Source organism: Opisthorchis viverrini (genome assembly GCF_000715545.1).
Source record: "Opisthorchis viverrini unplaced genomic scaffold opera_v5_452, whole genome shotgun sequence".
Classification (NCBI taxonomy): domain Eukaryota; kingdom Metazoa; phylum Platyhelminthes; class Trematoda; order Opisthorchiida; family Opisthorchiidae; genus Opisthorchis; species Opisthorchis viverrini.
The window spans coordinates 103,563-125,186 of record NW_008752114.1 but is presented as its reverse complement, the minus strand read 5'-3'; the positions used below and the strand labels follow the sequence as shown (position 1 = coordinate 125,186).

The window sequence follows — 21,624 nt, the reverse complement described above, 5'->3', positions numbered from 1 at the left end:
ATATATATATATAGTTCTCAACAAACGTCCCAAAAGGTCATTCTTCTGAAAAGTACACAACGGCTTTCATTTCCGAACATGGTCCAATACCCAATCGGTCCAAAGAGAGACTGATCCAAGAAAGTGTGCCTGATGTCTCCTTCGCTTCTGTTTATGGTATTTTGGAAGCCTTTTGGGTACATAAAATTCCCATCATGCTATGCGAACGTGGAGTCCGTTCGGACATGTTTGGAGAAAACACTCTAACTACGGTAGAAATATTTTCTCAAGAAAGAACGACGTCCAGACACACGGGGCAAACGCCAAATACCTTCGAGAACCCAGGACTGCACTGCCATATTTCTTTCTGCAGGAAAACAAGAACGAAGCATGGGCTTGGCCAAAAGTGCTCACTGTGTAGGTTACTGTCAACGCACGACAAGCTTGCCGGACTGGTTTGGAAGCATGGTTACAAACTGTCTTCTTTAGAAGAGGCTTGGATAAGCAAACTGCATTATCGGGCCGAACGAACAAACCAGTACCACGCACGGAAATGGCACAGTTGTATAAGCGAAATTGCTTACGGACGAAGGTGAACACAAGAGAGATTGAATCGATGTACGGGGAAACAGAACAACCTTCAGAGCATATCACAACTGTGCCCTTCAGGAAGCGAACCTCGACTGCCGCGTACCGTCTGGAGTGTGTTTTATATTTCCAGCAGTCTGCCGCCGTCGGTCCTTGAAAAAAAACTAAAGAGCCACTCAAAAAGCTTACCGCTAAGCATTTTGAAATGGGCTACCGAATGTTGCTAATGGCCTGAAAATTCCAGGAACCCCCGTCATTTTGCGAGATACATGGCGGATCTCATTCTGATGGCCTGTCCAAATACAGCAGGCCGTCCAGCGGAGAATAAGTATGCTAAATAGCCGTTTCAAAGTGTGTAGTAACGGTATTTTCCTCAGCTTAGTTCTCGGTCTGAGCCTCCCAAGCTAGCATTCGTGTCAAAACAACCACCGAAGGGCACAAGGTCTAATAATGCCCAAAACGAAGTCAGGAACGGTTGTAAAGCGATTCGTATATATACCCTAGGCGGTTATAACTTTCTGGAATTTCTGACGCGTTCTGGATGCGCCATTGGCAACCGCCATTTGGCCAATACTGGGTCATGATTGGCTGTTGGGTCCAGCTTCTCGGCCAATCAGATCTCGTCTTGATGCCGGACCGGCAAGCGTCCCGAATTCTTGGCCAATCCCATGCGGGCTAGGCTTATCGGGCGTAGCCGCGCCTGGAGACGTGCGGTATAGCGGGATCCGTGTGGATTCTCGCCTAACACCCTCCCTTTGAAGTTTGTTGACGTAGCTTCGAAGCCGGGCGTTCACTTGCAGTGGCCTCACTGGCTTGCGGATCCTGTCTGTCCAGTGTCGCGGTTGTAATCCGTGCTCAGACTGGGCCTCTGACGAGGCAACTGATTGATCTTCTGGGATAATGCCGAGATCAAAAGTGTCCAGAAGCGTTTCTAGACTCAAACTACTCGGTCCCGTGGGCAGGATCTGCGTGTCTGTCGGCCGAATTTGGTTCGCGTGGCGTATCCATTTGGCTGGACCAACTTGAATCTCGTGGAGCACTTTGCCGTGCAGGCGAAGGATGAGTCCTGGGGTCCACGTAGGGTGTCTGCCGCTGTAGTCACGAACCAACACTCCCTGGCCTTCGCTGAATGAGCGCGCAGTTGCTCCATGATGCCGGTTGAACAGTTCCTCCATTCTGGTGTTGTGGTAACCAGCTTGCCTTTTTTGTGGCCGGATAGTGTCATGCGGTGTTCGAAACCTCCTCCCGAGCAGGGCCTCTGCTGGTGACACTCAATCAGGTGAGTTGGGGTTTGGCGTCGCTCGATATACCAGCAGGAACCTTTGCAAAATCTCGTCCGTTGGTCGCTTCCCTCTGAAAGTCTAAAGTGCCCGCTTCAGAGTGTCAACAAAGCGTTCCGCTTGGTCTAACAAAGTGGAAAGCAAGTTCTGCCCAACAGCTAACCATAAAGTCGGTGAGTATTTCAACGTTCAAACAGCGTCTTTAGCGCTGGTGCCTTCAAACAACAGACACGGTTGGAACGCAGTTGGGCAAAGAACCGTTTTGCGTGAGGTGGTCAATCTCTGATCCACTGCTTTTGTCAAAAAGTAATGAGGCTGGAATTCCACTGCAATTGGAATTCTCGGACTCTGTAACGAGAACTTTGGCTTAGCTTGGCGTTTTTGAGAACAAATTACTTTCGATGAAATTTCAACCCCACCTCCCCCCCAAAAAAAGAGGGGTATTCAAATTTCCGCCTTAGGTTGGTTCTCTGGAGGTCTTACCTTCTCCACTGGAGAGGGAGAACTCCTACAGAAAGAAGCTGCGTGCTTTTTCTCGTAGGATGACTCAACTAGTGACCTCACTTTAGAGGCACCTGCCGTTGGAATCACTATGTATTGTTTCCTCTACTTTACAAGCCGCGTATCACGTGTAATACTCTGTGATCTGAATGCCCATCATATGCTTCTTTAGTTTCATGAGCTTACTCAGAACGTCTGTGTGTTGATTCCATCATTAGACCCAAATATCTACTCTTATTGTCGTATTTGGATATGGGAAGCAGCCTGGAGTTCCAGACTTTGCAAGTTGTCCACAGTGAATTCAACAAGTCTTGGATTCGATGTAATTATCCAGGATATAACTAACAATAGAATCTTCACCCTGGCTTCTGCCAGTGTCTTTTTTGAGGGGGACTCGAAAGGTCATAAATGAGACACACATCGAGGCTGTGTTCTCACCCAACAGATGCAGCCTGTGTGCACGTGTGTGATGCGGGCCTCGATTCGAAGGATACGGGGGTAATCCGCATGTCTAAAGATCGCAAAAAGGAGTAGGAAGTGATAATTACTCGATCAGACCACGGGCTCATAAACTGGCTCGCACAGCTCGGGGGCTTAAACCGAAAACCCAGTCTAACTATCTGTCAAGTTATCCGGACGCTCTGAGCACTGCTGAATAGCGTGACTGTAATAGCTCACTAATGATACCTTCGTGAAGGGTCAGATGTGCCCTAATGAGGACGAACAGCATCCTACCACAAATATTCTCATCAAACCCGGTCAGGATATCTAGCTCATGGAGTGGCGATCATCAGACCTCCAATGGGGTTCGATAACAGAGCAGACAGCCTGAGTGCCCAGTACCACTCAGAATTAACGAGCACACATCAGATTGGATCAAATCTCATGCATGATAGAAACCAATGTTTAGGGCGCATTTGACCGCTCGCCATCCATCTTTCCCAAAACTGTCTATCAACCAGGCGCATGGTAATAAAAAAGCACTGCGCGCCGGGTTGCCATGGTAACCACCCCGTTCCGGCCAAACAACTGGGTTGACTGTCTGAACCCTAGCAACCTGTTCAGGCGGGGACGCAGCGCAGAGCTGTCTGATACAGGGATGCACTCGCGGTACAAAGAACTCCTATGTATACGTGTGGTACAGGAAAATTTACGTCAGTGCAGTGAAATCCCTGACCGATATTCCGGTTTCACAACCGCACTCAAGAACATCCATACTGTTTCCGTGATCACATCATTTCCGTTTGAGGAGTCATCCTCCTGCTGTCATGGGGTAACTACTCTGGTGAGTTTACACCAATGGACTAGCTTTTTGCTCTTGTTAGAGCACATCCTTGGAAGTGCTGGAGTTTGAGCTCGGGTCATTTGACAAGCCAGGCGCCAGTGTTACCTCCATTCCACCAACTCGCGTTGGAGGTGCGAGTCATCATGTCTGAAATGTTCGCGCGTTAGCAATTTGATTGGTCTGCCCGGAGATCCGGTAGCCATCGATCGATTGGCCAGCCTATCAGGACTTCTCAGTCGGGTAGCACCGCTGCGGCATGAAGCCTGCTAGGCAGTTTTTGATTGGTTATTGGTGCTTGCGGGATGGGTAAAGGAGGAACGCAAATTCTCCAAATCCCGGAACCACCTACAAATAATCCATACTATTGGGCGAGGTTCTATGCTCGACGAAATTCCGTCAACTAATTGTGGACACTACCAGTGATTAGGTTGTCTATCCAGCGTAATGCCTTCCCTAGTCCAGCATAAACGCGAGGATCATTCACAGGAGACCGAGGTGAGTAGAAATGACCGGATGTGGTTGTTGGTCTGTTCGCCGAGCTTGGCAGTTGGATTGTAAACGTTTCGTTACCAATCGAGGTAAAATCGGCTCGACCCCGCACTGATGATGTCACGTCGATTGGTGATGAAACGTTTGCAACCCAACTGCCAAGCTCGGCGAACAATCCAACAACCGGTCAGCGCGCCCTAGCTACCTACATTCTACAACGTTGCCGTGACTGGATATATTAGCAATCTTTAAAACTGGTGACAGTGTTATGTACAGTACTGGCGGGGGGTGATGGCAAGAAGCCCCAAACTATGTGGTTAATCCAGGCTGCTTCCAATTCGACTACCTGGCAGCCCTTAACAGGTAGTTGGCTTTAGAAAGTAACTGAATTGCCCAAACTTAGTGTCCCCCACTGTCACTCACTTCATAAGATTAACAACATACAAAAAATGGAATTAACTACAATTTACAGGTCGGCTACCGATGAAGGGAAGAAGGCCTTCGCTGCGGAGTTGCTTATTAGAAAACGCCAACTGAACACTTACAGACTACTGGACAGGGAAGCTAAACTCTCATATGCATCTTGTATACAAAACTGAATATCCATCCTCTCTTTGAACGCGTCTTCCTGAACTTTTCTAGATATTCATTGACTGTTGTTAAAATCGGAGCAAATGCTACTAAGCGACTCCACAAATTTCGTAATAGATCTCACTTTTCAAGAGACGCAAAGTGGATTTACGAGAAAACATACTACTCGAGTGCCTCCCCCATCAGTTGTATCCCCGTTACATCGATACGCTAGACATGATAAACACTCAGTTAAGTGATTTTTTGTCCGAGCAGCGTTTGTATCATCACTCACTTCATAAAAATGTGAGGAAATGTGATCATGCACACAGATTTCATTCTGCCATTGAAGCCAATCCATGCTGATGGGCCTAAGAACACTGTGCAGCTGTTTCATCCTTGTTGCATGTCATCAGCAATGCGCATCTCATGACGGAGTTTCGAGCCCAGGACAGTCCGGCTGCTTAGCCGTATGGCCAAGAGTGCCTGATCAGCAGTGGCATTAGCTCTCAGTAAGGCACCCCATCCTTCAACAACGGAAAATCACGTGACGTAGTCACGGATTGATTGGCTGCTCGAGTGACGGCTTCTCATATTGCTATGAACACAATAAACAGCTCAGAAGAAGGATAGTTTCACTGAAGTTTGAAACTTTCGTCTGAGAGGTAACTGTAGTTTCCGTCGTTCGGCTCCGCACGGCATCTTCCACAGAGCTCTACTCTGATGGGTCGACACCAACTTTGTTATGCCATCGACTCAGCGGTTTGATAACCTCGTGCCCATCAGGCCCTGTTTGGTACACGTCCTTTTATTGCATCCCCACCTATTCACCTGAGGAAGTCTTCACAAGTCCACAAAAAAATACGGATCCATGACAAGGCGTTGACCGTTATCTCAGTTGATTGCACTGTTTCTCTATTTATGAACGATAATCAATACGTGACCACGTCACGTGGTTTTCCGCTGTTGAAGGATGAGTGACGCGATGCCCTGCCTTACTGAGGGCCAATGCCACTGCTGATCAGGCACTCTTGGCCAAACGGTTGCGTGTCCAACCCCTGGTCGGACAGTTCCGGATTTGAAACTCCCTGGAGTTTCGTGAGATACGCACTGCTGATGACTCGCACCAAGGATGAATCAACTGTGCAGTGCTCTTCGGTCAATCAGTACAGATTGGCTTCACTGAGAGGATGAAATCTCCATTGAAATATGCGAGAGTATCACAGTAAAATTCCCAAAAACTTGCTCGATACGATAAGCTCTTAGATGCAACATGGGCGTACCTGAACACAACGTAGTCGGGCAAACCTGTAAAATACGTTCTTTTTATGACCAGGTTAATGGGAAATGGTTATACTCAGATCTTATCTGAACTGGGTCGTACAATGGCCCTTAACAGACACGCATATTTTATTAGCTGTCTTAAGTGTAGTACTTTCCCAGCCCACTCTCCATCCGTGAGGACTAATCAGAGTAATAAAAGGAAACGACTGGGATATAGCGTACATATTCTGTACGCCCTCAACCCCCCGGACCCTTAAGTACCCAGATAAAGCAGTTATGAGACGGAAACCAGTAGACTACTGTCAATATCACAGGACCTGTGGTAGGAATGAAGCTCTGTTAGGTAAATAGTGAATCGAAAGAGTACTTTGTTCCCAGCAGAAGTATGGAATACTATCTCACCTATCCTCAGAGTCGTAGCATACATATGTCGTATGTGTTCAGTCCTAGGGACGCGGATCTCGGTGGTCCGAAAAACACGCAAGTTCGAACCCCGTTCGATTCGACCTACCCGGCTGAATCTTCTTGAAGCAGCTTTGGGATCATTTGGTACACATAATATCTAATATATATATATATATATAACTATATTTCATACACTTTATAACTCCCGCAACACTCACTTTCAACAGAATTTAGATCCAGTGAAAAAGGAAAGTTATTTCGGGCGCTGGTACCCTGTGAACCAAAGAGCCTCCACGTGTTGACTTGTGTACGATCTTCTTTCGGTAGCAAAATCAATGAAGCTGATACCAAACCGACAATGTGCGAGTTCTTTCCTCTACTGCTGGCCATAATGGCAAGTGAAAACAGATCCAAATCGGTTTCATCAATTCAAACGATGGGTCTATCCTCGGCCGCTAACTACGTAACTAGTAAAAAGTACTTCTTGCTCAGTCCAGTGAGCTCATGTTCTCACAAGTCCCTCAGTGTGGCCAGTTATCCATCGGTCTACCTGACAAATGTTGTCAAACTCGAGTCCTTGTTAAATATGACAGCCACTCACAGGAACAAAGTGGACAACGTCACCCTCGAATCTCTTTCGAGTTTCTTCTGTTTCTGTGTCATACCAAGCTTTCCCGAAAGGTTTTGAACACTGTTTTCGTCCTGAACACCAATTCAACAATCACAAATGAAAATCGATATGGTTTTCTGTATCGTCTGCTGCTAGCTATTTGAAGGACACGTAGCTCCGGGCCAGCCCGATGGGTCACTTTACGAGAAGTTTATTAACTAGACTGACGTTTTCAACAGGGGGCCTGGTGACCGCGAGATGGCACAGTTTCGAGACGAGAGGGGGGATGAGCATACGCTTGGTTCATGTTCTGGGCCTGGTGGAGGCTGATGTAGCTGGTGTTGAACAGAAACACTCATGAAAATCCTGATAATGCTGAGTCCCCCTCTCAAAATCTTGCCTTCTGCTTTTGTAAGCCTTCCAATTCGGTGGAAACTAATCAATATCTTGTCACACTCTCGTCGAGAGGTTCGAGTCTTTAGTGCTGTTTCGTAGGGACGACGCCGAGATAATCAAGCCATGTCGAGGACGGTATTGTCGCCTCGGAGGACAACTGAAATCCTGTCTGAGTGCGGCCAAGAACGGAATTAAGCGCCTCGGTCTCCATTTGACCCACCGAGTTCATCATTCGAGCTGACACTAAATTGGACGATCCTGGATGCCTGGGTAGCGTGTATCAGATACATTTATGGAGCCGACTCATCTTTACTCGGTAGACAGCGGTCCGTGAACATGATCGCCAGCCATCCGAGTTAGCCAACCATCGTCATATTAATCTAAAAGTCTCTGTCCAACAGAACATAAATTTGCTATGTTGTGTGTGAAGTTATCAAATACGGTTTCAGGATGTCTTGCAAGGGCCGAGAGAACTCAGTGGTTAGAGCGTGACTTTGCTGACCAGGAGGTACATGGTTCGAACCCGATCTCTGCATTTCGACTTCTCCTAGGCACCGAGCACTACCCCAGCTATCGTACTTTCTTCGGGCGGCATGGTAGCCAGGCACCGAAAGGGTGTGGAAGCTGAACGATTTCGGTTTTCGTCTTGCGAATAAAGCCGAACACAATGACTCCAACTATGAAGCTCGGCGAACAAATCAACAATCAATCGGGGCTTCCGAGCTGTCCATAGAGCACAACATCGGCAAAGTTGGTCGTATACGCGAACTCCACTCATTTACAAACAAATTTGGTTTCACGAGAGTCGTATAAGTGCTTTTTCTTACGTACAAACGGTTCGTATTACCGTATTACAGTATTACTGACCCCAGTTATATGGTTCAGAAATATGGGCACTGCAACAGCCTGCAGGCTGTAGTGCGAAAAACAGCATTTATACGCTGACAGAAAGCGCAGTTAGGTGGCGCGACGTGAAACGGCTTAGTGACTCAGTCTGGGATGATCCCAAAAAACCGTAATTTTACAATTCAGTGGCTTGACAAGATTGTAGCAGCTCCGTAGTGAAAAGGCGTATCTGGTGAGGCACCTCTCCGAAACGTCGCACAAACGCGGCATGAGTGAATTTTTTGATGTCTAGCCACGTGACATTTCATGGGTTCTTCTCATTGTCCAGCGCATTTCTACACGGAGATTTTATGGAGGGAATAAAGGGACTGATAGGGCGCGTTTGGAAACAAAACGGGAACAAGAATGGTGAAATACACTCATTTACGAACAAATTTGGTTGTTCGAGAGGCTCACCTAGGACACAGCTGAATCTCTCGTCAACGATGTTTTTAAGCGACTGAATGTGCTGCACCAAGCTGTCTCATGTTTCATTTGACACGATATTTGAGATATCGCGATACATGTATGGACGTAATACACTACTCATAAGGTTGCTGAACATTCTTCGAGAATACTTTACAGCTTAGTGGGCACTCAGTACGTTTCCCCTCGAGAAAAAACCAGGGTCTTTGGTGAAATGCACTGCATCACGGTCGAAAAAATGCTTTGTTGAACGAATTATGCTTCCAATTTTTCGCGAAACTTTTCACGATCAGATGTTGAATCATACGTGAGGTCGATTGCTTGCTCTTCGGTGCCTAGCTGTGATGCACGAGGGCGGAGATACTGCCACATCGCCTAAACCCCCGAGATGCCGGGGTTGGGTTTGGACCACGGAACTTCGGGTCAGTAATTTCGCGTGTTATTCATTGAGCTGTCCCGAGCTTGTAGCTAGCCCGTCACCCACACATTCGACTGTTCAGCTCACAGTCGCTCACTGGATCACGAGACTTGGCTTTTTTCATACTCGCAAACCACGTCACATCAAGGTGACTCACCGGACATCGATTGTCTGTAACGTCTAGTGAGCGTAGCAACCACTCATGTGCTGTCACACCCAAGTACATGCAAGTGGACCTACTTATAGGGAAACCGAACACAGCACACAGACTCGCGCGCGCACACGGAGCAGGAAGTCAACCGCTTTCTACAGTCCACGGACAACTATGGAACACCTGTAGCAGCCATGCTGCGGAGCAATCACGTTCCCACCGTCCGGACTTTCACCAAGGAACTCTCACATNGCTGTTGACTCGCTCCACATTTTATATTGCCTTTATTTTATACATGCTGCAAATCGCTTCTGTAAGCTACTGTCAACCACAGTAAAAATCTATTAGTGCATACACCTGATTTGTATTATGGCCATCATCATCACTTGTGCACTAATAAGCTCAACTTCCCTCCCCACAAGCATATAAACAATTCGAACAAACGGTATCTGGTTTGTAAAGTGAATGAACGGCAGTTAGATTACAAGTCTACCCCAGAATTTGATGACCTAGAGTTGGAAGAAACTAAGTTGTTCGTCGATATCAAACAACTCCTGTCTTTAGGTGATGCATCCGCATCGGTGGTTGCGACCTGACTCGCCCAAACTATGCACCAAAATGTTGCTCGTAAAATGCTGGGTTTTGAAAACCGCCCAGTGACGGAGATGAACTGAGATAAACGATGACAACTAACAAACTGTGAATCAGGTGAACCGGTACGCCTACAAGGAATGTGAAGTGAGACGTAGGGATGCTCATAACGAAAAGAACACTCGTTCCATTTCACAAGTTTCTTCTTTTGAAGTGGCCTTTTGAAGAGCCATTGCTACGCGTACAGGTAGGAAACCAATGAACGTTCAGATCAGGTTCCCGGTGAGTCTCCCGTCCACACCAAATTGGTATGCAAATGAGTGTGTTTCGTTCTACAAGCCGTTCTATCTCTAACATAAACGGGATGCCCCGAAAAACTTTGAGAAGCAGTTCACTTCATACTGTGCCAAGTCTCATAAATCGGGAAATACGTTCAGCTGGACCAAATTGCAGCTGGGGGGAGGTGTTGCATTGATGTTTGCAGACTCGCTGATTGCTCAACTTCAGTAAATGAATTGATTTGCTTTTCCACTTTACCCGACCGCTTGCTAGATGTTAGTTTCAAGTGTCATCCGTTATCTGTTGACGAAAACAATTGTACGGAGCTTCAAGGGGGAATGAGGAACAAGGACTTACTTGTGTTGATAAGATATTGATTCGTCACAGCCGGGTGGTCGATATCGTGAATGATGCAGGCGAACAAAGTGGAGAATACTTCCAGATCTGAGAACATGGACTGAAAAGCGAGTAGAATGGGCAGATGCATATTGGCGTTCGGTACTGGTTGCCACGTAGTGTGGTAGGTAAAAACAAAAGCAACCAATCATTGTGTTCACCAGTTTCGTTCGGCTAACCTGACTACCGGTGAATAATGCTTAGGTTGTTTCCTTCCCAATTGATTACCGGGTCTGCTTCGCTTTACTTGCATTCCGTGGTACACTGTGATCATGACCGTTAATACACAAAGTGTCGTTTGGTAGAGGCGTAAAATATGATACCTCCGAGGTAGAGTCACAGTCCTGAAAAACGGCCACGATTCCGTGTGCAGTCCCTCCGAGGGCAGATCAACTTCAAAAGGGCCCACTTTTCTACCCAGTAGTGGTCTGTCTTAGAAATCACAGCAGTCACAGGGACGGCTGGATGGGCACTAGACTGGCCGTCACTTGCAAGTTCCAATTTGGGAACGTACTGAACACCTTTGAAATATGTAGAGCCGCAATAGCCAAATATATACGTTTTTCCACAGATCAGGATAGCGTTCACAAGCTACCAAAATTTTGGTATGACTTTCTGAACATGGATGTTGGCTCATGGATATTCCGAATATGTTTTGAACGCACTGTCGAACTAACTGACTTTTGTGACTAGCTTCCACTTTAGTAATGAGTCCCGAGGCTGCCAGTCGTTTGAACACATAACCACAAGCGGCTGATCAACAGTGTGTGACTAAATCCAACTTAACCAGAATATAGCGCCACTCGTTCTTTAATCCTGACGACTGTTCTAGAACCAGGGGTCATTTCCCAGGAATGTATTGTTGCGTAGCCTAACTTGTTTAATATCATACAGATAAATACAAAAAAAGACGTTGGACACTACTCAAAGATTGCTGAAAACTCTTGAACAGCCAAAAATCGGTTTCGCTCATTAAGTAGGCTCAGTCCCCGAATCCCAGTTCAACTTGAACCATGATTGGACTGAATTCAACAACCCGCACTCATTTGCCAATCAATTTGGTTTTCACGGGCGATTCAAGTGAATCTCTTGTTTATGATATTCTTCAACAAAATGGGCTGCACGCAGGCCACCTCATGCTTCAGTTGGCACGACATTCGAGATATCGCGGTACATTTTCATAAAGGAAACTACTCATAAGGTTGGTGAAAGCTCTTCGACAGCCCACTGCCGGTTTCGCCCTTCTTAGGGCTCATTAGAATATCAACCATTTTATTTGAAGAGGCAGTAGTAATTACAACAGGTACGTCTCGAGCAGGAGAGAAACCTAACCAGATGTCTATTTTGTCGGATTAGAAATATCCGTCCAAGTGATACAGCAGAATCGCGGTTGTTCTGAAGTGGATTAATGATTGCAAGTGATACACTACTCAGAAGGTCGCTGAAAACTCATCGACAGCCCACGACCGGTTTCGCCCTCTTTGGAGCTCATTCGGTAGGCGAAGTCTCCGAGTTTACGTCTACTTTGTGCTCTACTTGAACCGTTTTCGAGAAACGCACTCATTTCTGCAACTTCGTGAGTAGTTCCCTTGTCAGAGAATCACCTGGAGCCCAGCTGAATCTCTCGTTCATGATGTTTCGTGGACTGTCGAAGAACTTTCAGCGACCTCATGAGTAGTGTATTACGACTAGGCGTGCATCGTGAATATCGAATATCGTATCAACTGAAACATGAGTCGGCCTGGTGCAACGCATTCAATTGCCTAGAAACATCATAAACGAAATATTCAGCTGGGTTCCAAGTGGATCTCTCACAAAACCAAATTTGATGGCAAATGATGTCCAGACCAACTCGTTGAAAGACACCCACAACCACCAGAAGAAAATTCGGCTGTTTCGACAATTCAGACAGTGAATATGCTCAATTAAATTTCAATTCAATGGTTGTTCCGAAACTGTGCTTTTGACACGACTCCCACGGAAGACAGTTCGGCCGCTAATTTAAATTACACGGTCTAGAGTTTCCAACTAATTAGGGGACAATAATCATTTGCCAGGGCAGGATTAATTACTGAATTCAACTAAAATCGATATTTTACCATAGTTCAAATGTGCTCTTCTGTGGATTGACTGTTTGCTTAACCAGAGAAACTGAAGGAAGCATTGCCAGCAGCTGAGTTTTTCCAACAACCTAAAAATTAAATTAATTAAAAATGTCGCCTGCGAAACACTGTTTGTTATCAATAGTTTATCAATTTCAGCCAGACTACAGATACCGATGTACGCAGCACTTCCGTGCGTGACTGTCAAACACGAGATCTAAAGATGAAACAGGAAGATTGACGGAAACTCAGGGACTGAGCCTACCTGACGAGCCCCAAGAAGGGCGAAGCCGGTCGACGAATTTTCAGCAACCTTATGAGTAGTGCATTACGAATATACACGTATCGCGATATCTCGAATATCGTAGCGACTGAAACCTGAGGCGGCCTGATGAAGCACATTCCCTTGCCTGGGAACATCACAAACGAGAGAGCGAGCTGGGTTTCAGGTGAGTCTCTCGCAAAACCTAATTAGTTTGCAAATGAGTGTATTTCGCTAATTTCGTGAAATTTAGTTTCAATTAGAACATAAAGTTGACGGAAACTCGGGGACTGCGCCTACTTGATGAGCCCCAAAATGGCAAAACCGGTCTTGGGCTGTTGAACAGCTTTCAGCGACCTTGTCAGCGGTTTCCCTAACAAAGTTCTCTTGTTTGAAACAAATAAAATCCGATGTTGATGATTGGTATCGGAAGAACGTATTACGGCGCGTATGCCCCTCTGAATAAAGATCAATGACACGAAATGCCTTTTCAACAGATGTTATTTATTGACTGAATCAGTTTTTTCTCACAAACGAAACGCAACTTTCGGGTTGTCTGGATTAGTAGTAACACGGACTCCAGATGTTTTTTCTCCAACCGTCAATTAAGTTTGTCTTGGTTTTCTCAGTGGTATGGAACATCTGGTTTGGAGCACGAGGATGTTTCCAGTTCGGTTTTCGGACTTTAGAAGGTCGAAACGGTTGTCTCCAGCATTCGAGCACTAGCTGATTTAGCGTCCTGTGACGTTCGGATCATCAAAGAAGGTAATCCGAACGTCACATTGCATATACCTCAACCTCCCTTCTTCGGGGGTTCGTTTTCTTAGTAAATCAGTCCAGCTGGACATTCGAGTGTGAAAAGTATATTGCCCCACTGTTTGTTTTTTCCCATGGTACTGATAATGGTTGAGTAAGGCCACCCTATTGTACCATAGGTTGGTGGAGGAGTGCATTCGTTTGCACTGTTTGTGCAAAACATCGGACCCCGGTTACATGCACTTTGAAACGAGTTTGAGACCGACTGGACAAAGCCAGTTCATCTGTTCTGTTCTCCAAGCTTTAATCCAGTTCGCGAACTGGCGACCCAGGGTGTGTCACTTTCCGACCGCCTCAGTTACATCCGCGTCTGCTTCGGCCTGAATGAGTTAAAACTGTGTGACACTGGTCGCCTGATTCCCGGTAATCTAAACAGGTAGAACATACGGTTGACGGAAACTCGGGGACTGCGCCTACCTGATGAGGCCTAAGTGGAAGGGCGAAACCGGTCGTGGGCTGTCAAACAGTTTTCAGCGACCTTGTGAGTGGTTTCCTTTATGAAGGCCATTGAGTTGAGGGAAAGTCGAGACGGTCAGAAATAGATGAGATAATCCCATGATTACTTATGGGACAAGCAAACCTGTGCAATGCAGTATTTGAGGTTGGTAAACGTTGCTCGTTAAGAAGAACATTACCGACTTTGTGGGTTTATGAAGGACTTTGGGATCAGGACTTTTAAGGCAGACGGCGCGATGGACAACATATGGCTCGCCAGGAGGGTGGGAGAGAATACAAAAGAGTATGGGAGTTGTTGCTTTGGTTTGCCAGTTCCCCGTGATCCCTCCGGAGCTTGGGTGGAGATAATGCAAGTCATTGTGGCTGACAGATTCCCCCCAAACTGTTTTGGTTAAGCACTAGCAGGTGTATACACTTAAGAGACCAACAACAGGTCCCTCCCTACCCACTCTTCTTTCCTCTAAGTAAAATGAAGTGAACTTTGTGGTTGTAGGGCAGTGAAGATCAGCGTCAACACTCACGTTGTTGTCTTTGCTTGGGCTAGCACGAACAGAGGAGTGAAATTGTTTTATACACCTGTTTTCACGGGCCCAGCGAGGCCATATTTTCGGTATGGGGCTTTAGTTGAAAACCGATCACAGCGAAGTCAATGTTATTTGTCTCTGACTGGAAGTCTGTGTGTCACCGATCGTTTTCGAGGTTGTGATGGTAACCTTGAAAGCATCATGTGCTTTAGGTCACAACTTCAGAAGTCGTTAGAAAGCGTCATCTCTAATCAATAAGCGGATGCAAACAGAGTCACCGCACTAAGCAGCAGGGGTCACATGTTCCAATAACATCCATCCATCAATTGGGAAGATGGACACTTTGGCCGGGCTGCTTCGACGAGAAAGCCAAAACGCTGGAATTGTGGCACTGCCGGAAAGCTGTTTGTAAGGCGACACGGACACCAGAATAATTCAGCCCATGGTCTATTCCGAGTGGGTCGTCCCTACAAGTATGGTGGAGTCATCAATTAGGAAGAACGAAGATGGTGTTGCGCTTTCCGTTATGACCACATGATAGCTCTGCAAGAAGTGCCAGCTGTCCGATCTTGAAGTGCAATCTCTAAGTGGCTGTTATTCACTCTTTCTCACAAACCTATCCATTTCACTCGGTACTTCTGTCCACGGATTGCTGTCGATTTCTCCAACGCGCTGGTAACATACTTTGACCTTGTGAACGACCTTGAAAAACCTGGTTGTCCCTTTTTCACATCTTTTGATTCTGTCACTGTTGCTGACTTTCTCACGAGACTTGACGCTTGACTGTGTAGGCGACAGCACTGTGAATTCCACTCGGTTCATTCGACCACCCCATCCAGACGTTTTTCCAAAGGCGTAGTCTAATACTCACGGGTATTCCATCAATAAGGCCTGCCAAGTACTTATTACACAAGGATACTCTTCAGGAGAAAACATCAATCTACTGAAGCATAGGTTCTCTGTGACTAACTTTTCCCTTTTCTACGCTTGTTCGACAAATTGTGAACGTTCGACCGGTTGTCTTAATTTTGTTTCCACCTGCGTGGAGAATACTCATCTATCTAGGTAACTATGGAGAGGACAGGAGAAGGCAGTTCATGGGACAAATCGGAGAGCAGATCCACTATCTGAATGAATTTCAAGCGCAGATTCTAGTTAGCCAAGAAAAAATGCCTTGGGGCGTGCAATGATCTGAACTAGTTATGTAGTACCGTACTCCCATGCACTGACCTGAACAGGCATAATCACGTTCCGAATCCACTTGCCACATTTGTTATTCGTCAAGAGACTAGCCCCTACTCAGCTGCTCAGTATAGTAGTACGTTACACGAAAACTAAAGCATTCAAGTCTGATAATGTTAGAAAACTGTGCTACGCAAAGGATTCACCGACCTGAATCCAGCTAATGTCGCTCTGCTGGGAAAATAGCCGATAGCTGGATGGCTGAAAGACCAACACTGGTGTCGGGGAGCGCCTCAACTAACAGCATATACGTCTACGCTCTCGATACTCGAAGACGCATGGCAATTTGCTGCCGACAATCGTGGTCTACACTGGATGTGATTGCCCATTCGGATGCTTCCTAATTTTGACAGTTCACCTTGTCTTTCTGTGTTTGGCGGCATCCAACACGGTATACTACTGCAGCTACTTGTGAAGGATACGAATGATCAGAATTGGCTTGTGTTGATACGGAACTATTTGGTCGATCGGAAACAGATTCCGAGCCTCAAGGGACAAAACTCCATTCCCCTGCTCACTGGCATACTTGTTCTTCCGCTTTGTCGACTGCATTTCAAGTCCTGATTCCCGCGAAAATGGCACATTTGTGATGAACTACCTGCGGCCTCCCAAACCCAACATGCTTAGGTCTGTGAATTTTTGCCTGCAAAAAACACCCTTTCGAAGCATACCACCTGAAGGAAGCATAAGGTTGCCCAAATCTAGACGAAAGCAGGTGAGAGTTCATGGTTGGGTTCGAACCACGGACACTTCGGTCATTAGTTTCGCTAGTCCAAAGTAATCCGTACTGTGAACTAGCATCTGAATGTAATTCACACTGCCATTCGGATGTCATCTTGACAAGTGGGCATCCACCGAACTTGTCCTGATCTGGACTTGATTGAAAAACACCACGGGGACTACAAACCGAGCGTGAAAGTTGTAACTGCCAGACTGAATAAAGTTGAAAAAATGTTTGAGCGAATCTAGTCCTCAAGTCTTGGACAATCTGTCCAGGTGCCAGTAATAACGAATATTGCATGAACTTTAAGTGAAAACGAAACACATGTCTCAGATCGATCGTAAAACCTAGCGAAGTAAAGCAAGTCGGAATTGAAAATGTACGAAATCCAAGTTTTGTCACTTTTTATTTTATTACGGTCCAGAGCTCTAGAGTTAAAAAAAAACAGAACGCTTTGTGATTACAGGGTGTTTTGACGAGGTTCGCACTAAGTGAAGCCAGGACAACGGAGATTTTAAAGAGTGGACTTTAAGTTGGATTAAAAACGTGGGACTTTGCCAACTAACCTGCAGATCGTTGAAACAAAACAACTTGTCCATAGTGTGAAGCACATCAGTCGCGTGAATTGAATTGTGAAAGGGAGCATCCACGCGGTACAGCCGTTCCGCTCGTTGTAGGAATTGATACATTTGCGGAATGGGAATAGAGAAGTTGGCCAGTATGCCTCGGTCCTGCAGAAAACCAAAAACAAAACGATATGGTCAGGCGAATCGATGCTGTGCTGCGAAGGTGGACTGCCGGTCGGGAATTCACGAGATTTTGGATCCTGCGTCCAATGGTTGCGTACGCTTTTAGTAGGGAACTCACCTTTTTTAAATATAGTAAATACTATTCAAGAACAATCAAACGTTCGTTTAGAATCTAACGCATGAATCATACGGTTGCTGACAACTTTTCCGCAGCTCGCGACCGATTTCGTCCTTTGTGTAGCTCATCAGTAGACGCAGACTTCGAGTTTCCCTTCGGCCAATCTTATGTTCTACGTGAACGCAGAACGTGGTACAGCAAATTTAGTTGAGTCACCTGTCAAAACCAAACACTAGTCAAACTGTTTCAAACCTTTAGGTGTTGTCGACTAGACGCCATGGCCCAGAAACAAAGACGTATACTTTAAGGTCGAAGACAGTTGTGTGGAATGAAAACTTTCCGACCGTGTCTTCAAGATGAACAAAGTACTGATTTCTGACAGTGGTTTTATGGGCGCTCGAACTTTAATTTCCTTTTTAACTATAGAGCCGTGCGATGGTTAATAGCCCGAAGTCTTTGAATTTCTTGACCCCCCCCCTCTTCGCTAAGGTGCAAAAGTTTGACCTGGTCTGCCCAAACAAATCGTTTCCTAAAAGGAGCCATCGGTACAGTGGCAAACCATTCTAGAGTTGTATCACATCTCCTGCTTGACGAATATTTTCTGCTGAGGTCACACCGAAGACGGAAGCACCGAACTAGAGTTTCGCTCGCGTAAGATGATGTAATCAGTTGCGCACATCCTTGGACGCAAGGCGAGCGTGTCCAAGGCACGCTGGACGCACCTGAGTTATCAGTTCTAAACCCGCAAACCTGCAGACACCTGTGTGACGTGATTGCTTCACCCAGGCACGGTTGATGAGTTCGAATAGGAGCGAAACTCGAGTCCACTGCTTCCTCGCTCATCAGAACGGCAGAAAGGCTGGTCAGATGAGAAGAGTGATTTGATGTGATGGGAATGCTACAAATGCTGTGACCATCTACATCGGCTATGAACTAATTTCAACCACAAACTGAGCACGGATTGTCGCTTCTTATCATCGCTCTTGGATGAGCGGAATCCGGTTAATTTTGTTTTGTGTGATAACCAAAATAAAGTCAGAGGGTAACTTTCGACCGCTTGTACCATGTTTGTTTGTTTGTTTGTGTCGGGGTGTTGCTCATTTGCTCATTTCCCACCCGAGGTATACACGATTCATACTGTGAGAGAAACGACTCACCAGTAATTAAACCAATGAATTGTCAGCAACAAAAACAACTAACAAACCTGGACTTGTCACAAGTTCTGAACAGACCCTGAAGATCAGAACTCTATAGGTTACATGATGGTACCCCCTGCATAACATAATCAGGAGAATGCGAACATTTCTAGTATCTTTTCCAGATATGCCCTGTCAAAAAGCTAACCCCCGCCATTCAAAAAAGAGGTTGTGTACTTTTCGTTTTTATTGAAGAGGGTGAAATTGGGACATGTCATTATTAATTTGCATGAAAAGGTCCATTTTTCGGTAGCCTTGCCTCCAAACGAACTCACACAAGTAGCTGTTCACTAAAGATCGGTGTGTGCCACATTGGCGTTTATGCTGCATCTTGTAGACGTGTCAATGAGATTCGATGGTTTGTGTGTGAGCTCCAGTCGTTGGATCCACAAAGTTTTCGGTATGATTAACCGTTCCATGAGTATAATTCAGGTCAATCATTATTTCAGTTACTTGGCACGATGCCCACGTATCGCAGATGATGATTGAATCGGGAGCGTTGCAGGCCTGGATTGTGTCCATCAAAGTGGCCGCAGTTCGATCTGGCACTGCATACATGACCACCTCTTCAGTTTCCCGGCAGATCCCGCCAAAAATCTACTGCTGGGGAAGGACTCGCCCTGTGTGGTTTTTACGGCGAGATATTAGCGCTTCATCGATCTCGACGTGTATACCTGGGCCGCCGATAACTGTTGGAGTCTGCAAAAGCCGCCAGGCGCAAACGTCGCGAAGAAAGTTCTTCCAGTCAGCAGCGGTCGTGTGGCTAATAGATAATTCCTCTGAGCGGAATTTGATTTTGGCCAGCAATAAATGAATAAAATTACTGTTCTAAACTCCATTCTGGACCGCTCTAGCCAAGTTCCCTTTCGAAGACCGATTTCCTGCCGACACTGTCGAGCATTACACCTCCACCTGTCAGAAACAGTCGAAAGTGTCATTTGGTGGTCACTGTTGCATAAATGTTGCTTGCTCCGTGGCTTTGCAAAAAACGTGTTGCCGTCTCCTTTTCATGAACGAGATTGCATTAAAGGTTTTACGTCCGAACAGAGAAAATGCTTGCGCGTAATGAGCCTAGATGCGGACAAGGAACTGTTCTCATCAAAAAATAGGTCAAAGTTGTGTGCGTACAGTAAATTAGAGCTGGCAGAAATTGGGGGCGGGGCTTAGGTTTTCGCACATGGACTTTCTACATTAGTGGTGGGGCTTATATGGAAAAGATTTCATTTCTACTTAGCAAGTGATGTGTAAGAGGAGCATTGATAATCGTTGAAAATAGATCCTGAAAAGGGAAAAACGGATCGAAAACACCCACATTCGACTGAATGGGTGCTGAGAAAGACTGTGAGTTCACTGCATGATTCCATTGTATCGAAAGTCCTTGGTTCTGGGACAGGCAGTTCCCTGACAGCTTCCATAAGTGGTTATTTTTCTCAAAGGGCTTATCAATTTAGATTCTGTTGCCAACACCTATCGGTCTGGTCCGATTGTTTTAACTGAAATCACTTTGTTGTGTGTGTGTATGTGTGGTCATTTGGTGTGTAGTACTGTACTGTACTAATAAACCCTGCCAGGATTGGGTGCGAACTTATTGTTCGTTGTATGTTTGCCGATCAATGTCTGATTAAAAGGAATAAGTGAACAGTGATCACAAACGCAGTGGCTTTATCCGAACTCTGATTAACGTTCAGGCAATAATGCCAATCAAATGCTCTATGGAGTTGGAGGCCGTCTTCATAAGAGACCCAACCCCACCCCCTCATGTCCAGATTTCCGATGGCAATAAAACGATGAGTAATCACACTATAGTGTTGATAAAACAACGAGTATAAATATCCTAAAGCTGTATCCAAATTTGGCGCTCAAAATTTTCGAACAACTCATAGGACTTTGAAAATCTCTACTAGGGAAATTTCGTTTTTTAACTTCATCATCATCATCAACGACAGCATGACATCAGTGTTCAACACCAATGCTTCACAGCCGTACAACCATGACTTATTTGAAAGCCTTATTGTAAAGAAAAGAGTAACTTATACACCCACCAGTTTGGTCCTGACGGAAGACTCACATCTTCCTCACACTTCTAGAAATTTCCATCACTTTGCAAAACAAAAAACCTGCTAGGTTGCGTGGTGTTCCGGGGGAAGCACATATTCCCACCCACTCGGTGGGTCTTCCGCTTACAAACATTAATCTATGCGGCATGGAATTTTTGGCTCATTGGATTTCCCGACCCACTAATCATATCCGTGTACACAACAATTCCAAAATGTTACCCCAAACAAACACAGAATGACGTGCAACCCCACGTCCGCCTCTCGGTGATGAAAGGTCAATACAACAGTTAGATTTGATACGGTCAGTTCCTTCGCAAAACAATTAAGTAGATTTGCGGGATCTGAAAAAAAAGCAACTCGTGGATGTCAATGAAAAAAACAATCGGTTAACATTTCCGCATGAAATTAATCTACCTACGCACTACCCACCATACATGTCAGATGAAACCCACTCTCTAAAGCTTCATGATCAGCTTTCGGTTCTTGCTTAACGGAAAAGCCACTAAACCAATTGCCCGACCACATTAGATAGTTAACGGCCATTAAAAGAACCGCAAGAGAACCGCCAGCAACGAACCTCTCGCTATGGAAGCAGCGTCTTAGAATATCCATCGTAACACCAGAGAAGAACACTGTTGCTTCCATTTGAATAAAGTCCTATAACAAAAAGAAAGAAATGGGGCAAGGAGGGCTGGTCTAACACAAACGTTCGGGGGGGCCACAGCTCCAGCACTCAGTCAGGCAATCCGGACAGAAACTGAGAACATGAGCGCCGCTGTCATCGAGTGGCTGCCGTATCGTTCAGTGTCTGAGTCCAACCACAAAGAGGTTGATGAGTGACCCCCCCC

At 45.8% G+C, this 21,624-nt stretch overlaps 2 protein-coding genes across 2 annotated transcripts in view; one reads left to right on the top strand and one right to left on the bottom strand.

The window, feature by feature from the left end:
- T265_11168 (hypothetical protein) overlaps positions 1-21,624 on the bottom strand; it is a gene marked incomplete at both ends in the record, with an annotated part of 113,759 nt that overhangs the window by 24,034 nt on the left and 68,101 nt on the right. The window contains 2 exons of the mRNA XM_009177756.1: positions 10,495-10,594; positions 17,223-17,387. Of these exons, the coding sequence (XP_009176020.1) occupies positions 10,495-10,594; positions 17,223-17,387 (265 nt within the window). The remainder of the gene's footprint in view (positions 1-10,494; positions 10,595-17,222; positions 17,388-21,624) is intronic.
- T265_11167 (hypothetical protein) lies at positions 11,547-19,129 on the top strand (the record flags this gene model as incomplete). The annotated part of the gene is made up of 2 exons (XM_009177757.1): positions 11,547-11,703; positions 18,957-19,129. 2 exons carry the CDS (start codon positions 11,547-11,549, stop codon positions 19,127-19,129), a joined length of 330 nt encoding a protein of 109 aa, XP_009176021.1.